This window comes from Alligator mississippiensis, chromosome 10 (assembly GCF_030867095.1).
Source record: "Alligator mississippiensis isolate rAllMis1 chromosome 10, rAllMis1, whole genome shotgun sequence".
Lineage (NCBI taxonomy): Eukaryota > Metazoa > Chordata > Crocodylia > Alligatoridae > Alligator > Alligator mississippiensis.
The window spans coordinates 75,978,599-75,997,587 of NC_081833.1; the positions used below are offsets into that span (position 1 = coordinate 75,978,599).

At 48.0% G+C, this 18,989-nt stretch overlaps 1 protein-coding gene across 4 annotated transcripts in view; it reads right to left on the bottom strand.

Moving 5' to 3' along the window:
* FANCA (FA complementation group A) overlaps positions 1-18,989 on the bottom strand; it is a 39,265-nt gene that overhangs the window by 690 nt on the left and 19,586 nt on the right. The window contains exons 22-42 of one of the 4 annotated variants that reach the window (XM_059713991.1): positions 18,067-18,174; positions 15,499-15,641; positions 14,970-15,040; positions 13,466-13,565; positions 12,176-12,375; positions 11,334-11,430; positions 10,538-10,714; positions 9,359-9,432; positions 8,928-9,056; positions 8,027-8,117; positions 6,826-6,992; positions 5,891-5,996; positions 5,631-5,690; positions 5,110-5,214; positions 4,569-4,681; positions 4,147-4,288; positions 3,407-3,469; positions 2,204-2,309; positions 1,306-1,381; positions 537-693; positions 80-172 (exon numbers count right to left, since the gene is read on the bottom strand). In XM_059713991.1, the coding sequence (XP_059569974.1) occupies positions 80-172; positions 537-693; positions 1,306-1,381; positions 2,204-2,309; positions 3,407-3,469; positions 4,147-4,288; positions 4,569-4,681; positions 5,110-5,214; positions 5,631-5,690; positions 5,891-5,996; positions 6,826-6,992; positions 8,027-8,117; positions 8,928-9,056; positions 9,359-9,432; positions 10,538-10,714; positions 11,334-11,430; positions 12,176-12,375; positions 13,466-13,565; positions 14,970-15,040; positions 15,499-15,641; positions 18,067-18,174 (2,378 nt within the window). Of the gene's footprint in view, positions 1-79; positions 173-536; positions 694-1,305; positions 1,382-2,203; positions 2,343-3,406; positions 3,470-4,146; positions 4,289-4,568; positions 4,682-5,109; positions 5,215-5,630; positions 5,691-5,890; positions 5,997-6,825; positions 6,993-8,026; positions 8,118-8,927; positions 9,057-9,358; positions 9,433-10,537; positions 10,715-11,333; positions 11,431-12,175; positions 12,376-13,465; positions 13,566-14,969; positions 15,041-15,498; positions 15,642-18,066; positions 18,175-18,989 lie in introns of those variants that run through there. The other 3 variants (XM_059713990.1, XM_059713992.1, XM_059713993.1) reach the window with 3 other exon arrangements.

The following is an 18,989-nucleotide window of genomic DNA, read 5'->3' on the forward strand; positions in this document are numbered from 1 at the left end:
ACAAAGGGGTGTATACGTGCGGGCAGCAAGCAAGACATGCAGCCCCCAGGCTGAAAGGGAGGGGAAGACCCCCACATACCTGGTGCACATTTGTAAAGCTCTTCCTGGGGCACCGGGGAATTGAATGAAGCAGGAACCGCCGCGCCTTTGTTATTGGTTCTAAAGAATCCACCTGGGGAAGAGAGGTTGGGTTCAGGATCATGACTGCAAGCACAGGGCACTGCCTGTTGCTGCACAAGCTGTCTGCATACCTGCCCTCCCAGCTCCACCCTGGCTGGATCCCTATACCACAGGCACACCTGAAAGGGTGCTCTAAGCTCCTGTGCTAGTGCTGCTGATGGGAATCTGTCTGACATCAGCCCCCGCAGGCTGTTAGTGCCCCGCTGGGCTGAGCACTACCCACGTCAACTGCGTTAGCCATTTTGGAGAGTCAATATTTGTGTAGGGCAGTGAGAGGAGGGAGGCCTACTGTAGCTACCAGGGAGGGGCAACAGGTCTGGCTGGCTGGAAGGGAATGGACCACAACCACCACTCACAGGGTTTGCAGCATGCACGCTTTGTGCCTCTTGGTCTGATCCAGGAGCGTTCCCACCGTCGACAAAGAGCCGAAGGAGCTGAATATACGAGTCAACGACAACAGCAAGGAAGCTGGGCTCTCGCACAAACAGCTCTTGGTGAAAGCTGGGGATGAGGCTAGAAGGAACCATAGCAAGAAGTGTGAGCAAAAGGTTCCCTTAGCGTTCACTCTCCCCCTTTGCTTTAACGCATGAGAGAGGCAATGGTTGAACTGACCCAGCATTTCCACTGTCTCCCCTGCAAAAGCTACGACAGCAAACACCCATCCGTGAGCACCCCGAGCTGTGCTGAACAGCTGTAACAAGGGATTCCACAAATCCTAACTGGTGAAAACATCACTGAGCAAAGGCGGCCCAGGGAGCAGGGACAGCCATCGCGGCCTGATCCACAAAGCAGCAGTAGCAGCCTTCAGAAGACTACAGCGATTCCCAGCTTTGGAAGGTCCCAGAGAACTAAGCCCTTGAAACACCGACTACTCCCGCAAGGGTGGGGAGGCACAGGCCAGGAGGGGTCACTCACTTCAGTGAAGCAGTTATCCTGAGCAGAGATGCCCAGACTTCTTTCTAGTACCACTTGGATTGTGAGCTCTCCTCTGCATGCAGACTTGCCTGAGCTCTCAGCTCAGTCGCGGAGCATGGCACTTCCCTACGAACAGCCAACCACTTCCTCCCCCCACTTTTAAAAGAAGAAAAATACCCAAGTGGGTAAAAATGGGATTTCTTTGGTTACCTGAAGAATGCAAGAGGCAGCAGCCTGATGTACTGGTCAGAGGCTGCACGGCGTAGAACGTGATAGGGGCCATGGCCTGTAATTTCCAAAGCAAGAGTGGGTAAAATGATCATGATCAGAGCCCATTGATTACTTCCGTGGCAGTGCGGACAGTGGGCCCTGTCCCTTCCAGCCAGCAGAGACTATTTATACGCTGAGTCTGGGTCAGGGCACTGCTGGGGAAGAGGCTTGCAGGACTGTTATCACACAGCACTCATGCTAGGCGAGTTACTGCCAACTATTTCTCAGCTTCCTCTAAAAAAAAAAAAAATCAATGTGCCAGGTTCAGTGAGGATCTGGCAGGCCTTGGCTGAGCTCCTGCCAATACCTACGGCAGCAGACAGCTCCCCACATGATACCAGACACCTTCAGTCAGGAAAAGCTTCCTTGAGAAGTGTCATTTTTGGGGGGTGATTACAAGGCAGGCAGCGTAGATTTGTACCTTATAGACTAAACAAAGGAGATTATACATGTATTTTACATAGATGATATTAACACAAGCTTTTGTGAGCTGCAGCCCACTTCATCAGATGGTGGGCAAGGAAAGCAGAGTATAAGGAGAAATAAATTACAATAAAAAAAGACAAGGGAAGGAGAGAGCGATTAAGGGGAAGAGTGGGGAGGGGGCCGTGCTGGGAGAGAGAAGCACACATTAAACCTACGGGAACAACCGGAGTTGCCAAAGCTAACCCAGGTAACAGGATAAGAATCCGTGATCTCTGTTTAAACTGCGCTTAATGTCTCTCTGGTCCGTGAGTACAGGGCCCAGGGGCCCCTGGAGACCATACCTCCACCAGCTTGAGGGGAGAATCCTTTTGCTGGGCATTCACAGGGGTGGGGGAGGGAGGCTTCTGCTCACCTCTGTCTACAGCCTGGAAGAGAACCAGCCAGGACATGCCCTGCTCTTCCAGGTGGCGCAGGATCTCCAGGCACCATTCCAAAGCCTCACGAGCATCCACCTCTTCCTGGGTAAGCGAGAAGGACAGGAGCGCCTTACCCTGTGGGCTGGTACACATCAAACCAAAGGGGCACGCCGAGATAGGGTAGCTCTAACGTGCTCAGCAGGCCGATGGAGCTTTCTCCTCAACCTCCTTCAGGCCGAGGCTTCCTAATGGAGTCCAATGCATCGGTGCTAGCACAGGAGTCTCCGGGTCTCCCCAGGGACACTGCTGCCCCTCCAGAGCACACCCAAGCTGTGCTCCATGCACAAGATCAGCTATTCCCTCCACTTCTCTGAGCCATTTCTCCAGCTGTTCAGGGGGCAGACACCAGCACTGAGCTTGCAGGGGATTTGGGCATCAGTGAACATTCAAGCATGGTAACAAGCTGATGGAGAACAGGTTTAGGTTGGAGATCAGAAGGCAACATTTTACAGTTAGGATGGCCAAAATCTGGAACCAACTTCCCAGGGAAGTGGTCCTCGCCCCTACCTTGGGCAAATTCAAGAGGAGGTTGGACAATCACCTGTCTGGGGTCTTGTGAACCCAGCATTCGTTCCTGCCTGTGGCAGGGGGTTCGGGCTAGATGATCTGCTCAAATCCCTCCTGACCCGAGCTACTATGAAACAGCATTCAACTTTCGTCCTTTTGGTCCATACCTCAGGGTCTCCTTTGCTCGGGACGGCAGCATTAGACAAACAGCTTCCTTTAAAAAGCCCTGACCTCTGTTTGACACTAATCCACCCACAATGCTTCCTAGTCACTGCAGTCTGCGCTGGGTGATCGTTAGGGACTCCCCCTCGTAAAGCACCAGGCCTAGCTCCTGCAGTAACTATAAAGGATGCTCTGCACTGCACTGCACTGAATGAGGCATCAGACTGACTGCACAGGAGGGTTTGGAAGGAGGGAGTCACCAGAGACACTTAAGAAAAGCTGTCGTGGTGGGAGAGTAGTATTGCTAACCAGAGGAAGGCAGTTGCACTAGCCAGTCCTGCTCAGCCTGGGATGTTCCCTTCCCCTGGCCTCTGGCAAGACAAGCCAGTGCACCTGAGCGCGCCGATGGAACCTGCTTTGAAGTGCGGGCCCGTACAACCTAGCGTGAATCCTGTGGGGGGTGGATTTACCTGTGGTGCTAATCTTGTCGAGATCACGTCCAGGAGCGAGAAGAAGAGCAGAGACACCAGGAGCTGCAAGTGAGAAAAGCTGCTCATTATTTACACATTGACTTGACACTTGTATGTGCCGTCCATAAAATAAGCCTTCCCCAAGCCAGCACATCCTGGAGATTTACTGCTCTTCTGCATGCAGTGCCATGCTCTTCAACAGCCTAGCATAAAAAAGATCCACATTACAGCGCCCCAAGAGGCAACAGCTTCCACACCGCTGGTGAAGAAGGTGAGCCTGGGAAGCAGTGACTAGAAGCACCAAGCAACACAGGCCATGTCTTCTCAAGGCAAAACTTCCACCCTAATCACATAATCGGTAACTGCAGAAACCAGCCTCGCCGGAGGTCAGCAGTCAGAAGGGACCAACACTGAGACCTGGCCCAGGTCCACAGATACCCAAATAAATTGGAGAGCTCACCAGACTGGTGCTTATCATCTTACAAAGAGCTAGCATAAGGAACTGGAGAAGAGAGAGTGCTTTGGAAAAACCCAGAGAACTTCTTTCCTGGAGTCTACCAAACCCCTGCCCTAGTCAAAGCCCTCCCAGGTTTCCACCATTCCAGGCCTGCACGTACACCTCAGCCTACAGCTCCCTGTTGCAGCTGGCAGCCAACTTGGAGAGTTCACTGGTGGTGCTCTCTACCAGCAGTGTTTCCAGGGGAAGAAAAGGGCAAAGGGCTCCCCATGTCCAGCCTTGCCTGCTCTGCGCTGGAGCCCAGCCTTCTCAGGACCTCGCTTCTTCCTTCATGGGCCACTTGCTGCTGAATAGCGAAATGCAGAAACGCAGCTGAAATCCAGGGGGCATCCGGAAGGGAGAATGCTGCTTCCGAGGAGAGGAAGCTAAGAAATGTCAACAGCACAGCAGTTCAGGAGAAAGGTACCCGTGGGTGCATGCAGGAAGAGGGGGAAGTCAGGACCTTGGGTCAAAGGCCTGATGGAGGGAGGGAGGAGATGATGGTTCAGTGCCCGGGAGAGCCTTTGGCAGTTCTCTAGACCATCTGACCAAGGGATCATGGCAATGCCAAACCCATTTGCCCAGAGCTCAGGTGCAGGCATGTTTTAATCATAAGATTTCTAGGCTGAGAAGCTGTTCTCCTCCCTGCTGCAGCCTCACACTCACCTGGTTGCAGAACACCGGCACTCCTTCAGCCGCTGCATTTCTTGTGGAAAGCGAGCCCCAGACAGCCTGGTCCACTGGCAGCAAAGCACTGGCTCCAGCCTCGGCCACCACCGCTGCAAGGAGCCCAGAAACCAGCAGTTAGCAATGGTAGTAATCGGGCAGCAAAGCGAGGCTAGGGCAGCTCTGCTGGGGAGTGTGCGAGTGCGCGTGGATCACCACCATCTCATATTTGTTAACGAGGAAGGCATTAGCCACATGTTCCTGCCTCTTTCAGTTAAAGTGATTCTGAAAAGGGACCCATCTTCTCAGGCTGTACAGGCTCCTTGCTGCCAAATGCGGTCAAGCAGGTTCAAGATCAGTTGTTCCCAAGCTGCCTCTTGCTCTGAAGCTGGGGTTAAGACTTTGCACTTCTGGTTTGGGTGCTTTAGGCAACTGACCAAATCCCAGGTAACAATACTCTGGGAGCCCTTTTCACAGAAGGATCAGCCTCCATTCGTGCTTAACACTGACCTGGAAAGAAAGTCTAACAGAGATCGCTTACCCCCGCAGAGCAAAGGAGAAGGGGACACTTGGTTCGACACGCGGCCAGCACATCGTTAACCCCCTGTGTCGACTCCTCACAATCCAAACTGGCGCTCAGCAGCCCCTGAAGGAGGACAAGTGCAACATGCCTGAATAGCAACATGCCCCTCTGATGCATTTCACACTCGTAAAAAGCAGCCGTAGGGAATGGCATTGTCAGGAAGAGAAACCACACACACACACAACCCAACTTCCCCCATGAAGATCCAACTAGATTATTAGGCTGTTTGGGCTGGAAGTCGTACAGTATGTTCCACTGATCCAATGCAATGTTTGTGCCTATTAGTGTTTTTCCACATACATATGAGTTTTTGGACTGTGTTGAGGTCAAGTTCTTGCCTTGGTTTCTCAAAACCACTGTAGAAAGCATATTTCACTCCTAATAACACACTCCTATTGCATGGGTCACGTTTACAAGGAAACAATTTCAGTCTCTGCATACTATGGAAAACGGAAAACGAGGGAGAATCTAGCACTTACCCTGAAGAAATGCGCAGCAATGTCATAGGAGAGCGCACACCCCCTGGAGCAGACGTTCCTCTAACAAAAAGAAAAGCAGACAAGAGTTCACTCAGTGGTGGGTCACTGGAAGTACAGGATCTCTTCTTTTCCAACTGCATTCCTCCTCGAGCATACAGGTATGCAATCCCCTCCCAGCCTCCTGCTCCTACATTTTTAAGGTTTTTTTCTCCACCCACAATTACCAACAATGCTACTGTTGTGTGGGATGTTGCACGTACCAGCTCCGAGTTGACAAAATGAAAGAAACCTTCACAATCCAAGGTCACTCTCTTTCCTCTTCGGCACGTTGTAATAAGGATGGGTGGAGGGAGACCTAGAAGAATCCTAAAGCAAGGTTTAAAAATTAATCCTCAGTCCAGAGGAGGATAGAAAACACAGCAATGCTCAGGTCATGGTGCATACAGCTTTGGTTTTCACAGAGTTGAGAGTCTTTGTCTGGACTCTTAAATATCTGCTGCTGAGACACTTAAGGGTCACTCACCAGGGATTTTTCTGCTTGCCCAGAAGAGGACCCCCTAAATAGTGTCCTGGGAAAGGATAACATGCCCCTCATTGCAGCATGTAAACATGGGCAGGGAGACAGGGTGCTGGCAGCTGGAAAGAGGGTCAGGGAGGAGGGAGGTCCTTGGAGCTCTACCTACTGCAGGATATTTTGCAGGGTTCAGTTCCTTGCCCCTCGCTATGGAGATGAGGGTCTATGAAGTAACCAGGGGGGTTGAGCCACAGCAAACAGCTACCAGGCACCCCTGAGGTGCACCAGCTGTTTGTGTGAGTGTATTGCAAATGGCACCATTTTACTGGTCTGGAGCTCCAGCTGAGTGGAGAAGTGGTGCCCCTTCGGGTGAGAACCAGAGAAAACAGTCCCTCTTGAGGGTGGCATCTTACTGCAAATGAAGCAGGATCGTCCACCAGGGTAGGGCAGTGTTCAGCAAGAGCTAAATACCTGGAGTAGGGAATGGACCTGGGCCTCCCACACAAGGTTAGGTACAGCAGTTTCCAGCGCAGTGTGATGTTATGCTCCTTCCCTCATCATCACTCCCTCCCACCAAGGGAGATCAGAGGTACCAATAGCTCACTGCACCTGTGCACAGCCAAACTGGGTTTCTGACACTGGCCTGCATTTCAGAGGCTCTGGGCTCCAGTGGGTATTTACCTTTTTTGCAGTAGCAGCTCCTGCTGTCTCCGTAACTGCTGATCCACGGCAGAGCCGTTTCCTATACCTGCTAATCTGGCCTGGAACACCCTGAACAGGAAGTGTTCCCTGCCCTGCAAGCGGCCTGCAGACACAGCCTTCCTGTCCTCCAGCTCAAGTACCATTTCCTGGGAGGAAGAAAGCAATCCAGTCAGAACTTTCCTCCTGTCTGCATTTCAAATCCTCTGGGACTCTGGGTACCAGCAACTAAGGTGATTTTAGACTTCAGCTGTTGCACACCCACCAGGAAATCTCAACTCTTCCATCAGTAACCCCTGCAGCAAGTCAGCTAATTTCCTGAACCTTGCACCTGTTCCCAGTTACTCTTTTGAGCTTCTTTTTATTTCTTTATATTGCAATTCTATAAAGTACTACAGGACTTGCAAAATCTGCACTGTAGTTTGACAATCTGGCTTCAGGAGCATCTGGTTTTAGTGATCACTGACAGCCTGCAGTAATTATGTGCCTACTACACACACAGATTACACTTCACTTTCCAAAGGGGAGACTTCAAGGAGGCTGATATGCACTCCCTTTTGTTTGCACTGCTGAGTGAGACAGCTAGCAAGAATGATGAGGGTGAAAATGAATTGCTTTGTTTTCAGGAGTAGAACGGATTTGCACCTTTAAGTGCCAGCTGGCTGCAGGTAGAGACAGAACAGCTTGATTGCTAATTAGAACCAATTTGGAAGAAGGGCCTGTGAGCTAAAATGTCTGGCAGAACTTATTGTGTCTTTGCAAGCTGGAGACTGTTCCTACCTTGGGAAACTCCCAGCTTCAGAAACCAGCATGTATATGTACTAACAAAAACATGGGGAGTGGAGGGGACTGCCGACGGCGGTCTTTGTAAGACAAGACAAATCCATGCACATCACTGCATTTTGCATGTAATGCAAACTCTCCTCACGAGGCTGGGATTCATGTGGGCAGAACCTGGGCCTCCGACAGCTAACCACAGGGCAGCCTCAATTGCTTTGGCACCTTAAGGGAATGTAAATTAACACACTACATTTGAGTGGGTTTTCATTCCAATCCATCTTTAGGTTTTCACCGTATACAGCACAATATCCAAGTCCTGTTTTACCGATACAGAACTATTAGAGGTTTGTCATGCCAGGTTCATGGATCTGAAATGGGGATTTGCATTGTGATCTGAAATCACCTGTAATTTGCTGAGAATATCAGGATTGGCTGTGCTACTGTGAGTAGAAAACGCCGACTTCTTCAATGGGCCACAGCTGTCCAACTCTGACCTGGAATTAAGAGATACTCCCGATGACTACCCAGAACCTGCCAGCTCAGAAGAGGCCTGAAGACATATGTACAAGCAGGACCTACACGGAGTACAGAGTGGGGTTCACTGAGGGGCAGACAAGGGGAGGGAGTGGGGTGGCAGGTGTTATCTCTGATATTCAAACCAGAAAGGTTTTCCACAGCAGGCTTGGAGATTTCCATCACAGCCACAGTCATGGTAGAGAATTATACTGGTGGTTACAGAAATGTCCGCAAACACCCCCATTTAGAACTTCAAGATATAACACACCCTTTATTCAAACCTAGGCTGTTCAAAATGTCCAGCTAATCGAGTGGATTGCCTGGACATCTTTGAGTGTTAAGTGTGAAATCGGCCTCAGAGGTTTGTATACAATTAGATTTTTAAAGCTATGTCAATTCTGCTGGAAACGCAGGCTAACAGAGAGCTGCCGGCGAGCACACATTCTGTTCCTTTTACAGTGTACAAACAAGCAGTCAGCGATTGCCCCAAGGAAGCTACTTTGAGGGAATCAAATGCTGTATGCAGATGAAGTAAGTCAAACAACTTTTGCTGACGCACATGTACAACACGCCCATTATAAAGGAGCAAGTGCCAGACAGCACTTAACGCTGGGTCACGGAGACCCCTCGGGAAGTCTGGAGTGTCTCTCTACACGTACAAACCCTCACACACAAACTTCTAGCTGTGCTGCAGGTTCAGAGAGAAACACTGCCCCGACCACTATGTTTTTCAGACCCCCAGTGAAACTGTTGCTTCTGCGCTCGTGCGAATCACAGGAGATAAATACCTTTGGCAGAAGTCCAGAAATGCATCAATTAGAATGCCACACGCCTCTTCCAGGTCCCCATCGCAGCCTCCAGAAGCAGAGGATGCGGGGAGATACCACTCGTACAAAGCCCAGTAATGGAAGTCCTGCCTGCAATATGGAACAACGAAAGATTGGATTCCTCTTCAACTCCTCATGCTTTCTCGCCATTGTTTTAAAAAGAACACAATGCTCCTAACGTCATACAGAACAGCAGAAATACACTGTCAAACAGACTGGCACATATAAGAAATCAACATGAAACTACGAACAGTGGTTGTACCAAAGGAAGGAAGGAAGGAAGGAAGGAAGAGGAGCAGACAGCATGCATTTACATCATCCTAGTCCTCATGACCTTCTGAAACTAAAAAGGTAAAGATTGTGAACTACCTCCATTGTAACACTGCCCTTACCTTTCAGAAGCAGAAAGGACATCTGTTTCAGGCTGGATCTCAAGCTCAAACAGCAGCCACTCTCTGAAAGATAACTGAAGTAGAGCAGAGGTTCAGCACACCTTAAGGGCAGAACAAAGCCACGGGGCTTCTCCAGCCTGACTGCCCAATGCAGCTGAGCCCTCTGGGACATCCCGCTCACTCCCACCATCCCAGTACAATCCCAGCGCACAGCGTTTACAACAGAGCAGAAGGCTGCAGGCAGTTCTGAATCCCTGCTCAGGAATAAGAACCATTTTTGTCCCCATAATATCCTCCTGGTAAGAAACACAAGTCAAGTGAAACACCAAAGGCTACTGAAAGCAAGTCTACAAATCACCACGTCTCTATCTAACATCCATATTTAAGATCTAGACACCAGCTTGGAGCATATGGCACTCTACACAAATGATAACATAAAGAGAAAACTAGAATAATACTAAGCGCTAGCAATAAAGCAGTCACATATTTCACTCCATATGTGCTTTACAGGCCTGCCCAATTTTACTAGTAGTGTATATGAAATAAATCTGTAAAACCTTTGTAGCACTACATGCCAGGACTCTTCTACACAAGACAAATTTCTTAATGAAAAACCAGACAAAGAAACAACCGCCGCATAAGACACATCCTCAAGTTAATGTAAAATGAGCATGTCTATAACATTTATGAATGTGCTTTGTATCAATTTAGGACTCATTAATCCACTTGCAGGGTGCTGTAGGAGGCTTCGTGACTATAAGCAGAGCACCAGAAAAAGCAAGTGTTTTCAAAGATTTGGTTCTTGTTATAGATCAATCCCTACAAAAAATGAAACAGGTAGGCAGACAGAAATTAGTCTATTATATTGTCAGAATTAAAGCACCCCCACAGTACAAGCTGACAGTAACGCATCATATCCTGATCTAATTGCTGTTTTAAGCTTCTCTGTACAACCAAATGCCTCCTACCAGCACCTTACCCCCATCTCTGAAGTCTACACATAACATCCAGCACTTGGACTGCATTCATCTCCCCATGTCCTACCTACAGCCTGTTCAGGCAGCAGCTATTACCACAACACAGTAATCACCCTGTAGCTATTCTGGGAATCCCCTAGTGCAGTTCTGAAGCACAAGCATTATGATCTGAATGAAATCTAGCTCGTAGCGTGACTTTCACCTGAAATACTTTCTCCTTCAGGAGTTCCTGGAAGTGCGTTTGCTTCCACAGACACAGACTGGCTTTCGTGTAGCTCACAGAGGGACAGGACAGGAACCTCCAGGACAGTTCAACTTCCTCCTCCTCACGCCCAGGTCCTCGAGCCTCCAAGTTCAGCCGGGGCACAACATACTGCAACTAAAATAGACACACCTTTCACCAGGGGCAAAAACTGCTTTCATCACTGAACAGCGTGAACTAAGGAACACGCAAACACACTTGAAGACGCTGCACCAGTGATGCAAGTTGCTCAATAATTTGCACAAACAGGTTTCCCAAATGGAAACAAAAAGTGTAATGTTCACTAAAAATCCAAGCTCTGAAACAGAGAATTCATGGGTCTGCTCCTTTGTACTACAGCAAATTAAACCCCTCACCTGCAGCCCAGGGGAACTCAGCAAACTTAGTTGTTTCTCATTCCACCCACCCACAGTGCTCACGCAAAAATCTCAAAATATGTCAAACTGCCAACACCCAGAGGGTTTTTTCCGAGATCCCAAAATCATGGAGTGTGTGCAGGGTACAATTTTAGACATCAGAGCCTTTCAGTGCATCGTTAAGCCACAGCAATGCAAGCAGAGTTGCTCCATAATAGCTCACGCCTCGTGGAATGAACAAACAGAAAAGAGACCCAGATCCCATCATGCAGTCAGGGTAAATACTGCAGTTAGTGCTGTTAAGCCTGGGCGCTCAAAAAGCTGCCCTGGCACTGTGTTTTTAACGAGTTAGGCAAAGCAGGACTTGATACACCTTTTACCTTCTTTAAAAGGCCAGGAGGAAGGAAGCTGCATAAGTCACCATGGGGAAGGGAAGAAAACTTGCAGAGACAATAAGAAACTGCTGCAGTACAAAACCTGAGGAAAGAGACAGCAGTTACTTGGCTTAGCCAATTTGCTATGTCTGTCCTTTTAACCACTGTTGCTTTCAATCCAGGAAGGTCCAGGGCCAAGACAGACCCAAGGATGCCACCAATGATGACCTCGAACAGTTTTAGCAGTACCCAGTGCCCTCCTAGTCCAACAGTGCAATCCCTGTGCAAGCTTTAACAATAGATTTTAAAGGAAAAAGCTGTCAAGGTAACTACATCCATTATTTTAGAAGCTGGCACAGGAAGTTGGGGAAAAGGCAAGGACAAAACCATAACGCCTGCGCTCTCTGCGTACAAGCTTGAAGGCTCTGTATTGTGCGAGTCCGAGCAAACTCCAGAGGCCCCCTCCTTTTTAGTAAGGGGTGGGGTCTGTGGAGATCACAGCTACACCATGCTTCCACTTGATCAGAGATATCCAGGCACAGTTGGGGTTTCCACCTGCCCACCTCTCCCTAAAAGATGAGGGTGACTTCAGTGAGCTTTATATCAAGACAATGAGAGACTGTCCTGGGATCTCGGCAAGTTGCTGACAGCCCACAAGCGTGCAAAGTAACTTCTATTTTCAAACAAAAGGATCCTTAGACCAAATCCTACTGTGGACTCTGGTGCAAGAGTTATACCTAGGGCCTTCCTGTATGGCAGAATGCATTGGCCCAGGTTTCTGTTTGTAGGAAATCCAACCTGGCTCTCTAAATAGAGAAACCAAGCATTTGATGGCCAAAGGCTCTCACCTCAAGCAGAAAGCTAAGGACTCCCCTGTCCTGCAGGCCAATAAACGGTCACAGAACTCAGTAACAGAAAGACCCCTTGCAGAGGCAGGCTGAGGAGCCAGGGATCCCACATCCACTTCAGGAACGAAGGATTTGCATTCCCATAAGTGAACCACAAAGGCAGCCAGTCCCAAGACGTGAGCCTCGTTTAGGGAAGGACCCTGCAGATAAACAGAAACAGCAGCTGAAGAGATGCATTTCAGTGTTTTTGAAGCACATGAATAGCAGCAATGCGAGAATCCTGCAACAGTAGACCGGTGTAACTAAACATCAGTTCCACTCTCCCAGAAGTTCAGAGACTTCTGGTTTTCCAGATTCTGCTGTGGTTGGAAGCATTTATCAGCCTCATAACTTAACCCTTTCAGAACAGAGTGAAGGCCACAAAACCAAGGATACCCTAAAAACTAGTGGCCATACAAGATATAGCTCTGGGTTTCAAATATCTCCTAGAAGCTGGCTGAGTGGTAACCGTGCTACACCCATCTTATACCCCTCCAACACAGTGACTCTGAAATCACCCGAGGGAATTCAGCAAGAACAGAAACGGCATAAGGTAGCTGTGTGTCAACTCCCAGCATGGGAGAGGGTCAGGACAGGCAGAACTGATTACCAGACGTCAGGATGCTGCACCAGTGGACAATTCAGGGGATATAAAGATGATACAAAAAGCAACTCCCCACCCTTTCCCGGGCTATGCTCTCTGTGTCTGCATCTCTTGTGAGGCAGAACACACAATGTAGCCCCAAAATTGCAAGCTGGGGAATGTGATTTGGTGTGTAATACCGCTTGTACCCATTCAGAATGAAAGTTTGAGGGCACAGACCATCTTCAGACTGATGCAGCATTTACCCAGCACCTGTAAAGTCTAAATGTTCCTTTTAACTAACTGTCAGTGCTTCACTCCAAACATCACATGCAAAGTCTATGTTAATGAAGGAATGCAGGCACAGAATTAAAAGCCACAGAATCTGGAAGTCTAAGGACTAATCCAGCCATGTTTTCTTGGTATCTTCATTACTTAGCAGACTTTAACCATGCAGTACAGGACGTGCCAGGGGCTAAGTTATCACTCCAGGAAAATCCTACTGTTAGTACTTTTAGAGATTGAGTTTGGATGCTTGTCCAATGCAAGATTTCTTTGGAAACCAACAGGCTGCAGAACACCCTCTGCAGCGCGGCTCAGATGGGCATGCACCACATGCTTCGCATGCAGAGGCCAAGACAGCCTTGAGCATGAGGGTCTTCACTAACCTGATAATAAATAAGCTGACAAAGCCTGGTCAGCAAGGCAGGTAGGAGATCCCTGTGTCCACAAATCATCTTCACAAACAGGGATGGACAGTGCCCCTGCCTAGAGAGAATACAAACCATACGGTCATGCTTTTGTGCCCAGAAGCTCGTCTAACAACTCTCCCAACTACAGTTAACCCAATACAACATATGAAAAAGTCTTGGCTCTTGCAAAGGGCACTGAACAACCATCGGAGATGACCACATCCGGGCTTCAAGGCATTTACACTCTAGTTGAAGGAGAAAGTTCTGAGGAGAGGAGGCCGCTAGAAGGAGAGAAAGGAGATTGCTCCAGACATGGAAACACAGGCAACAGCAATGAGAGAGACAAGGGAAGAGAAACTGAGACAAAGGTGCCTGTTACCTTAACAGCTGGGGCAGGATTTTTTAAAACATACTGTACAGTCTCATCTATCCCCCTAACAAATATAGATAGCCCTTCTGGGCTGGTGGAGGGACAGCTCTTGGGGAGATAAATTCGGGGAAAGAATTTCCCTGAGTGCTACTGGTTTTCATGGCTACCTTACAGTAGGGCAATCCAGGCTGGGCTCACTATTACTTCACATCACTTAGTGCAGCGTGATATGAAAGGGACAGGCTTCCCACGTTGCTTGTCAAAGCACGAGAACGAGCCTTCTCTTGGGGTGTACTCAAGCATGCTGAGAAAGCTGTTCAGCCCAGCAGCGCTCACAAAAACATGCCCCGTTTCTGTAACAGGACTGTAGGCAGCTTGTGGCTGTCTCGGGAGTTGCCAGAGAAGGAAATATTTTGACTGTAACACTTACACAATTATTGCTGACACAATAGAAAGAATAAAAAGCAAACAGTTCTTTCCAAAAGGAACTTCAGGTAAAGGACTGCTTAGTCATACTCAGACTATTTGTCAGCTCAGACAAGCATGTAACTGCTCAAACAAAGTAAGTTGCACACAAATTTAAGCTCCAAGGGAGAAAAACGAAACATTTCACACTGCTTTTGATCATGTCCTCAGTAGGAAGTTTCATACCTTGTCCACTTGGTACTGGAGATGGCCATAGGGCTAATGCCCGAGATGCCTGGATCCACAGCCCCCAAAATAACCCAGGAGACATTCTAGTGCTTCACGTGCAAAGAAAAATATCCTCTTTGTGCTTCGATTAGTTTGAGCTAACAAAAAGTTACCAAGAACTCTGCTCAAGACCTCTCTTTCTATCCCATCTTTAGGAGCAACACGCTGCATCTGGTAGAAAGCGGAGCTAAGACTCACTTCAAAATGAATGAGGCTGTAGAAAAGTGCAAAGTATTTCCACCATCATGTCAAAATACAGTAGCTTTTAGATCAGCAAGGCTCAGAGTAAAGGCTTGAAAGTGTCAGTCTGGCATACTGGGCAGCAGCAAGGGTTCTCTACAGATCCCTGCACAGTGCAGGTATTATAGCACCCTGCAGGGCAGTCCTGCGAGCAGCCTGACCATGTGCACATCTTACCTGTCAGGGGGGTTAAAATAGGAAGCAGCTATTAGATTCTGGCAAAAGGACGTCAGTAAGAGATCAACGACCTGGAAGAAAAGAAACCATTCGTGTCTGCTTTGTGACTGGAGGGCCTAGATCTACTTTTAGATGGACACATGCACACTTTCCCCACATATTAGAACAGACACGTGCTATAGTCATGGGTGCCAAGACATTGAAGTTATATGCATTATAACCCCAGGAAAGTTTTATATCCCCTCCAATTATCCAGATATGCCCCCATCAAGAAAGCCCGTGTCACTGAATGGATATACATGATATACTGCATATCCCTAGGGCTCTGCAGCCCTCCAGAGACTGGAAGGCTCAGTGCACACTTCTGTTCTCCAGAGAGCACTACGAGATGTGCAAACTGGGAAATACATTTTCTATTCTTCAGAGAAGACAGCTTTTGGTGTGGGCTGTATACACGTGCACGCACAGAGCCCCCACCGGCCCCCAAGCTAACTGCGCTCCTCCTCACTCCGAGCTCTAGCACACTCACATTCTGATATGGAGCTTCAATTCTGGGGTCAGGCACGTTAACTTGGACTCGAGAATTCAGGGAGGCAGCTTGGTTCTCATCTTCACCGCATCCCAGGACTGCACTCAGCCTCTCAGAGATGACTGCAATCTGGGCTCGCACAGCTGCAGGAGAAAGCAGGATGAGAAGAAAAAAAAAAGGCAAGTGCAAAGGTGAGAGAGGAGCTAGAATTCAGGGCAATACAGCGGTTTCCAAAATCCTTAGCTGTTGATTTTTTTTGTATAAAGGCAAGGAGGGAATTCCTTGTGGCTTCTTTTAACATATATGCACTCCACTGTCTCATAATACCTTAAAGTGCAGCAGAAGAGACTCTTTTTTCTTCTGCATTTTGAGACCATCTTTGGTTTGGAAATGCCAAGAACACTGCCTGGAACGCAGCATGGAACTGAAGGGGACCCTCAGGATGCTAAGACCAGATCCCTCCAGTCACAGGCAACACTGTGAAGTCCCAGAGCACCCAGAGGAGCCCTCCCTCCAGCACACACAGCTGTGGAGTACTGTGTAATAAACTTAGGATCTTTAGTATAAACACTAAATCCACAGGGTGCCACCTGAGGACAGCAGGAGGGATAAGTGTGCTACGGGTGCCAGGCCCCTGCAATTAAGAGACCTGATGGTGCAAAGCAGAAAGTGCCCTGTACAATAGTAGAAGGTAAAACAGTGGCCTGACCCAAGATAAATTCTTTCCTGACCTAAGCCCAATAATCTGTTTAACTCTGAGCATGTGAGCAACAGGCAGCAGGCAGAAACCCAACAGGTTTTCTATACTGTTAGAACACTCTTCAGCCTATCTTCCATCTCTAGCTGTGGCTAATATCTGATGCTTCAGAGGATGGTGAAACCCAACTCCTCCCTCCTTTTCCCCCTTCCAAAAGCTAAGTAATCCAATGAAGGGGGAAAATAATTTCCTCCTGGCCCCTACAAGCAACCAGCAGACACTCTGAAGCATGGGATTAGCACAACAGGGCATAAGCAATATAAGGATGTTAAACATTCAGGACGAAGAAGGAGGAACTGATTCATGAGGGCCCATCACACCCACAGTCACCTTCCTTACCTGCACTCATGAACCACTGGGCCTCCTGCAATCCAAGCTAGCACATGGCCTCAAGGCACAAGAGCCCAGAGATGCATCAAGCTCATGACCCCAGTGCGGAGCTGCTCAAACGCTCAGGCTTTCCACACCTCCAGGACACTCTCTCTGCCCTGGCACTGTTTTCTCTAGATTCAACAACTGCCTCCAGGCTCTGCCCTCATCATCAGCAAAATCAAAAACAAAAGAATGGGTGAAACAAAAATGAAGCTTCCAGCACTTCTGCACTTCCCAGATCTTGGCTTGCAGGACAGGGGCCGCCTGGTGCTCAGACCAGTGCTCCATGGGTTACTTACTGCCCTGCAATGCCTCTCACAGCATGTGCTCTACAACTGATCACACACCAAGGATAAGGAAAGCACTAAGGACATTTTTATACATGCTCTGGGACACTACACCGGGCACATTAATTTACGAGCCATGCTAATTAAAAGTGCCCGCACACCACGTGTACCAGCATCCCTGCGCTGAAAAATGGCAGTGGGGCACTTTGAACCAACGCTCATTGAACGTGTTTTAGTTCAAAGCACCCCGCCACCATTTTTTCAGTGCAGGGACACTGATGCACTTAATGCAGAAGGCTGCCAGAGTGCATCAGTTTCCGTGCTCCAGCAGACTTGATTAATTGAGTCTGCTCCCACATGCTGGGTTTCCAGGGCATCGGAGCAGGCTCCCCACACATCTATAGGAGACCAAAGTCTCCAAATGTACCTGACACACTAACCACAGGCCACAGAAATGCGTTTCCCCTCGTCTTCAAACCAAACAAACGTTCCTGCCATCATTGCTTACGTGTTTACATCCTTGGGACAAAATAAGTAAGTCGAGGGTGCTAATGCCAAACACCAGCTGCTTGTTTGCTCCTTTTTGAAAGCAAGCAGCAAAAACTCTAGTTTAGGCATCATTCTTCAGGGGAATTTACTGCCTGGGTTTTTCAAGATACAGTAAATGTATTTTGTTTCATCTGTCTCAGCACAGATGAATCTCTGATCTCACCACAGCTAAGCTTGGCCAACATATCTGTCTTCATTGCAGTTAAAGGAAAGCCAAAGCTGGTACACTATCTTCCTAATGCACAGCTCATGAACCGAGAGACCACAAAGTATTTTGGAACAATGGTTCCCAAGCAGCAGTCCAGAGAAGCAACCCTTATACCAAAACTCATACTTCACATCCCGCCAGAGGGGCGGTGCTCGTCTCAAACTCATGGCTGAACAACACTAAGAGGGGAATCCTCAACCTCTCAGCAGAGAAATGCTGTAATACAAAAGATGGCCCTCACCTCTAAAAAGACGACCAGGAGGAATTACACGAATCAAAGAGATTGGTCTTCAGCCACAGTGGCAAGATACATAGCTCTGTTGTTCCGGAATTACAAACAGCCACCTGTGAACATTTCTTACATTTTATTTGCTACCGGCTCCCTCCCCACGTACCGCTGTATTTGCTTTGGTCTGTGACCAGCGTTCTCAGTTCAGCTAGTTCAGCCTTAAGCTGCTCAAGTGGCTCTTTAAGATGGTCAGTCTCCATTTCTATTGATCCATCTAGATAAATAGGAGAGAAATGCGATAGATATTATACCAGTTTAAAAACATGAAACCTAAGCAATAATTTACTAATCTTCCACATACGCCTTATGTAAAGATTACATTCACTTTTGTAGATAAATCCACGACACAATGTGGATCCGTCACTGTACATAGCGTCATTTTATCCTCAAAATTAAAATGCCATTTGATCACTTATGAGCTTATGTCTTAGAAAAGAATTTAACTCTGAAACCAAGAAATGAAAGAATTTCACTTCATAATTTCTTTCCTACTCTGATTTGCTCCCCATCCCCTCACAGCTAGGCTGCAAAAACATTCCACAAATGCAAAGTTAAATGCTAAAATCTTAAATCAGACTAAAATCAACAGCTTCTGCTGAAACAAGAAAGCAAAACCTATGTTTAAGTCTCCAGGTGGATAGGTTGGGTCTTTGTTTAAAAGCGAAGTTCCCATTCATCACTGGAGAGAAACAGCTTCCAATATGCAGCAGTGCAGGCCCAGAAGCAAGCAGAGATGGTCAGCGAGCACTCGGGAGGCAGGGTTTTGTGTCAGAACTAAAACAAACCCAGCCTTGGACACAGAGATTTCCAAGTAAAGACTTAGGCTAAATTTGTGAATTGTTATAGCAGTTTCCAGTGATGATATTTTATCGCCTTTCTGTGCTAGAGCAGAGCCTAGGGGAGGCTTAGAAATAATGGACAAAATGTATCTTTGGTATAACTTCATTGATGTCAGTGTAAGAGCACCAGTGATGAATTGGCTTAAATGATTCAGTTCTGCCACAAGGTAAGGAAGATCAGAAGAAGCCG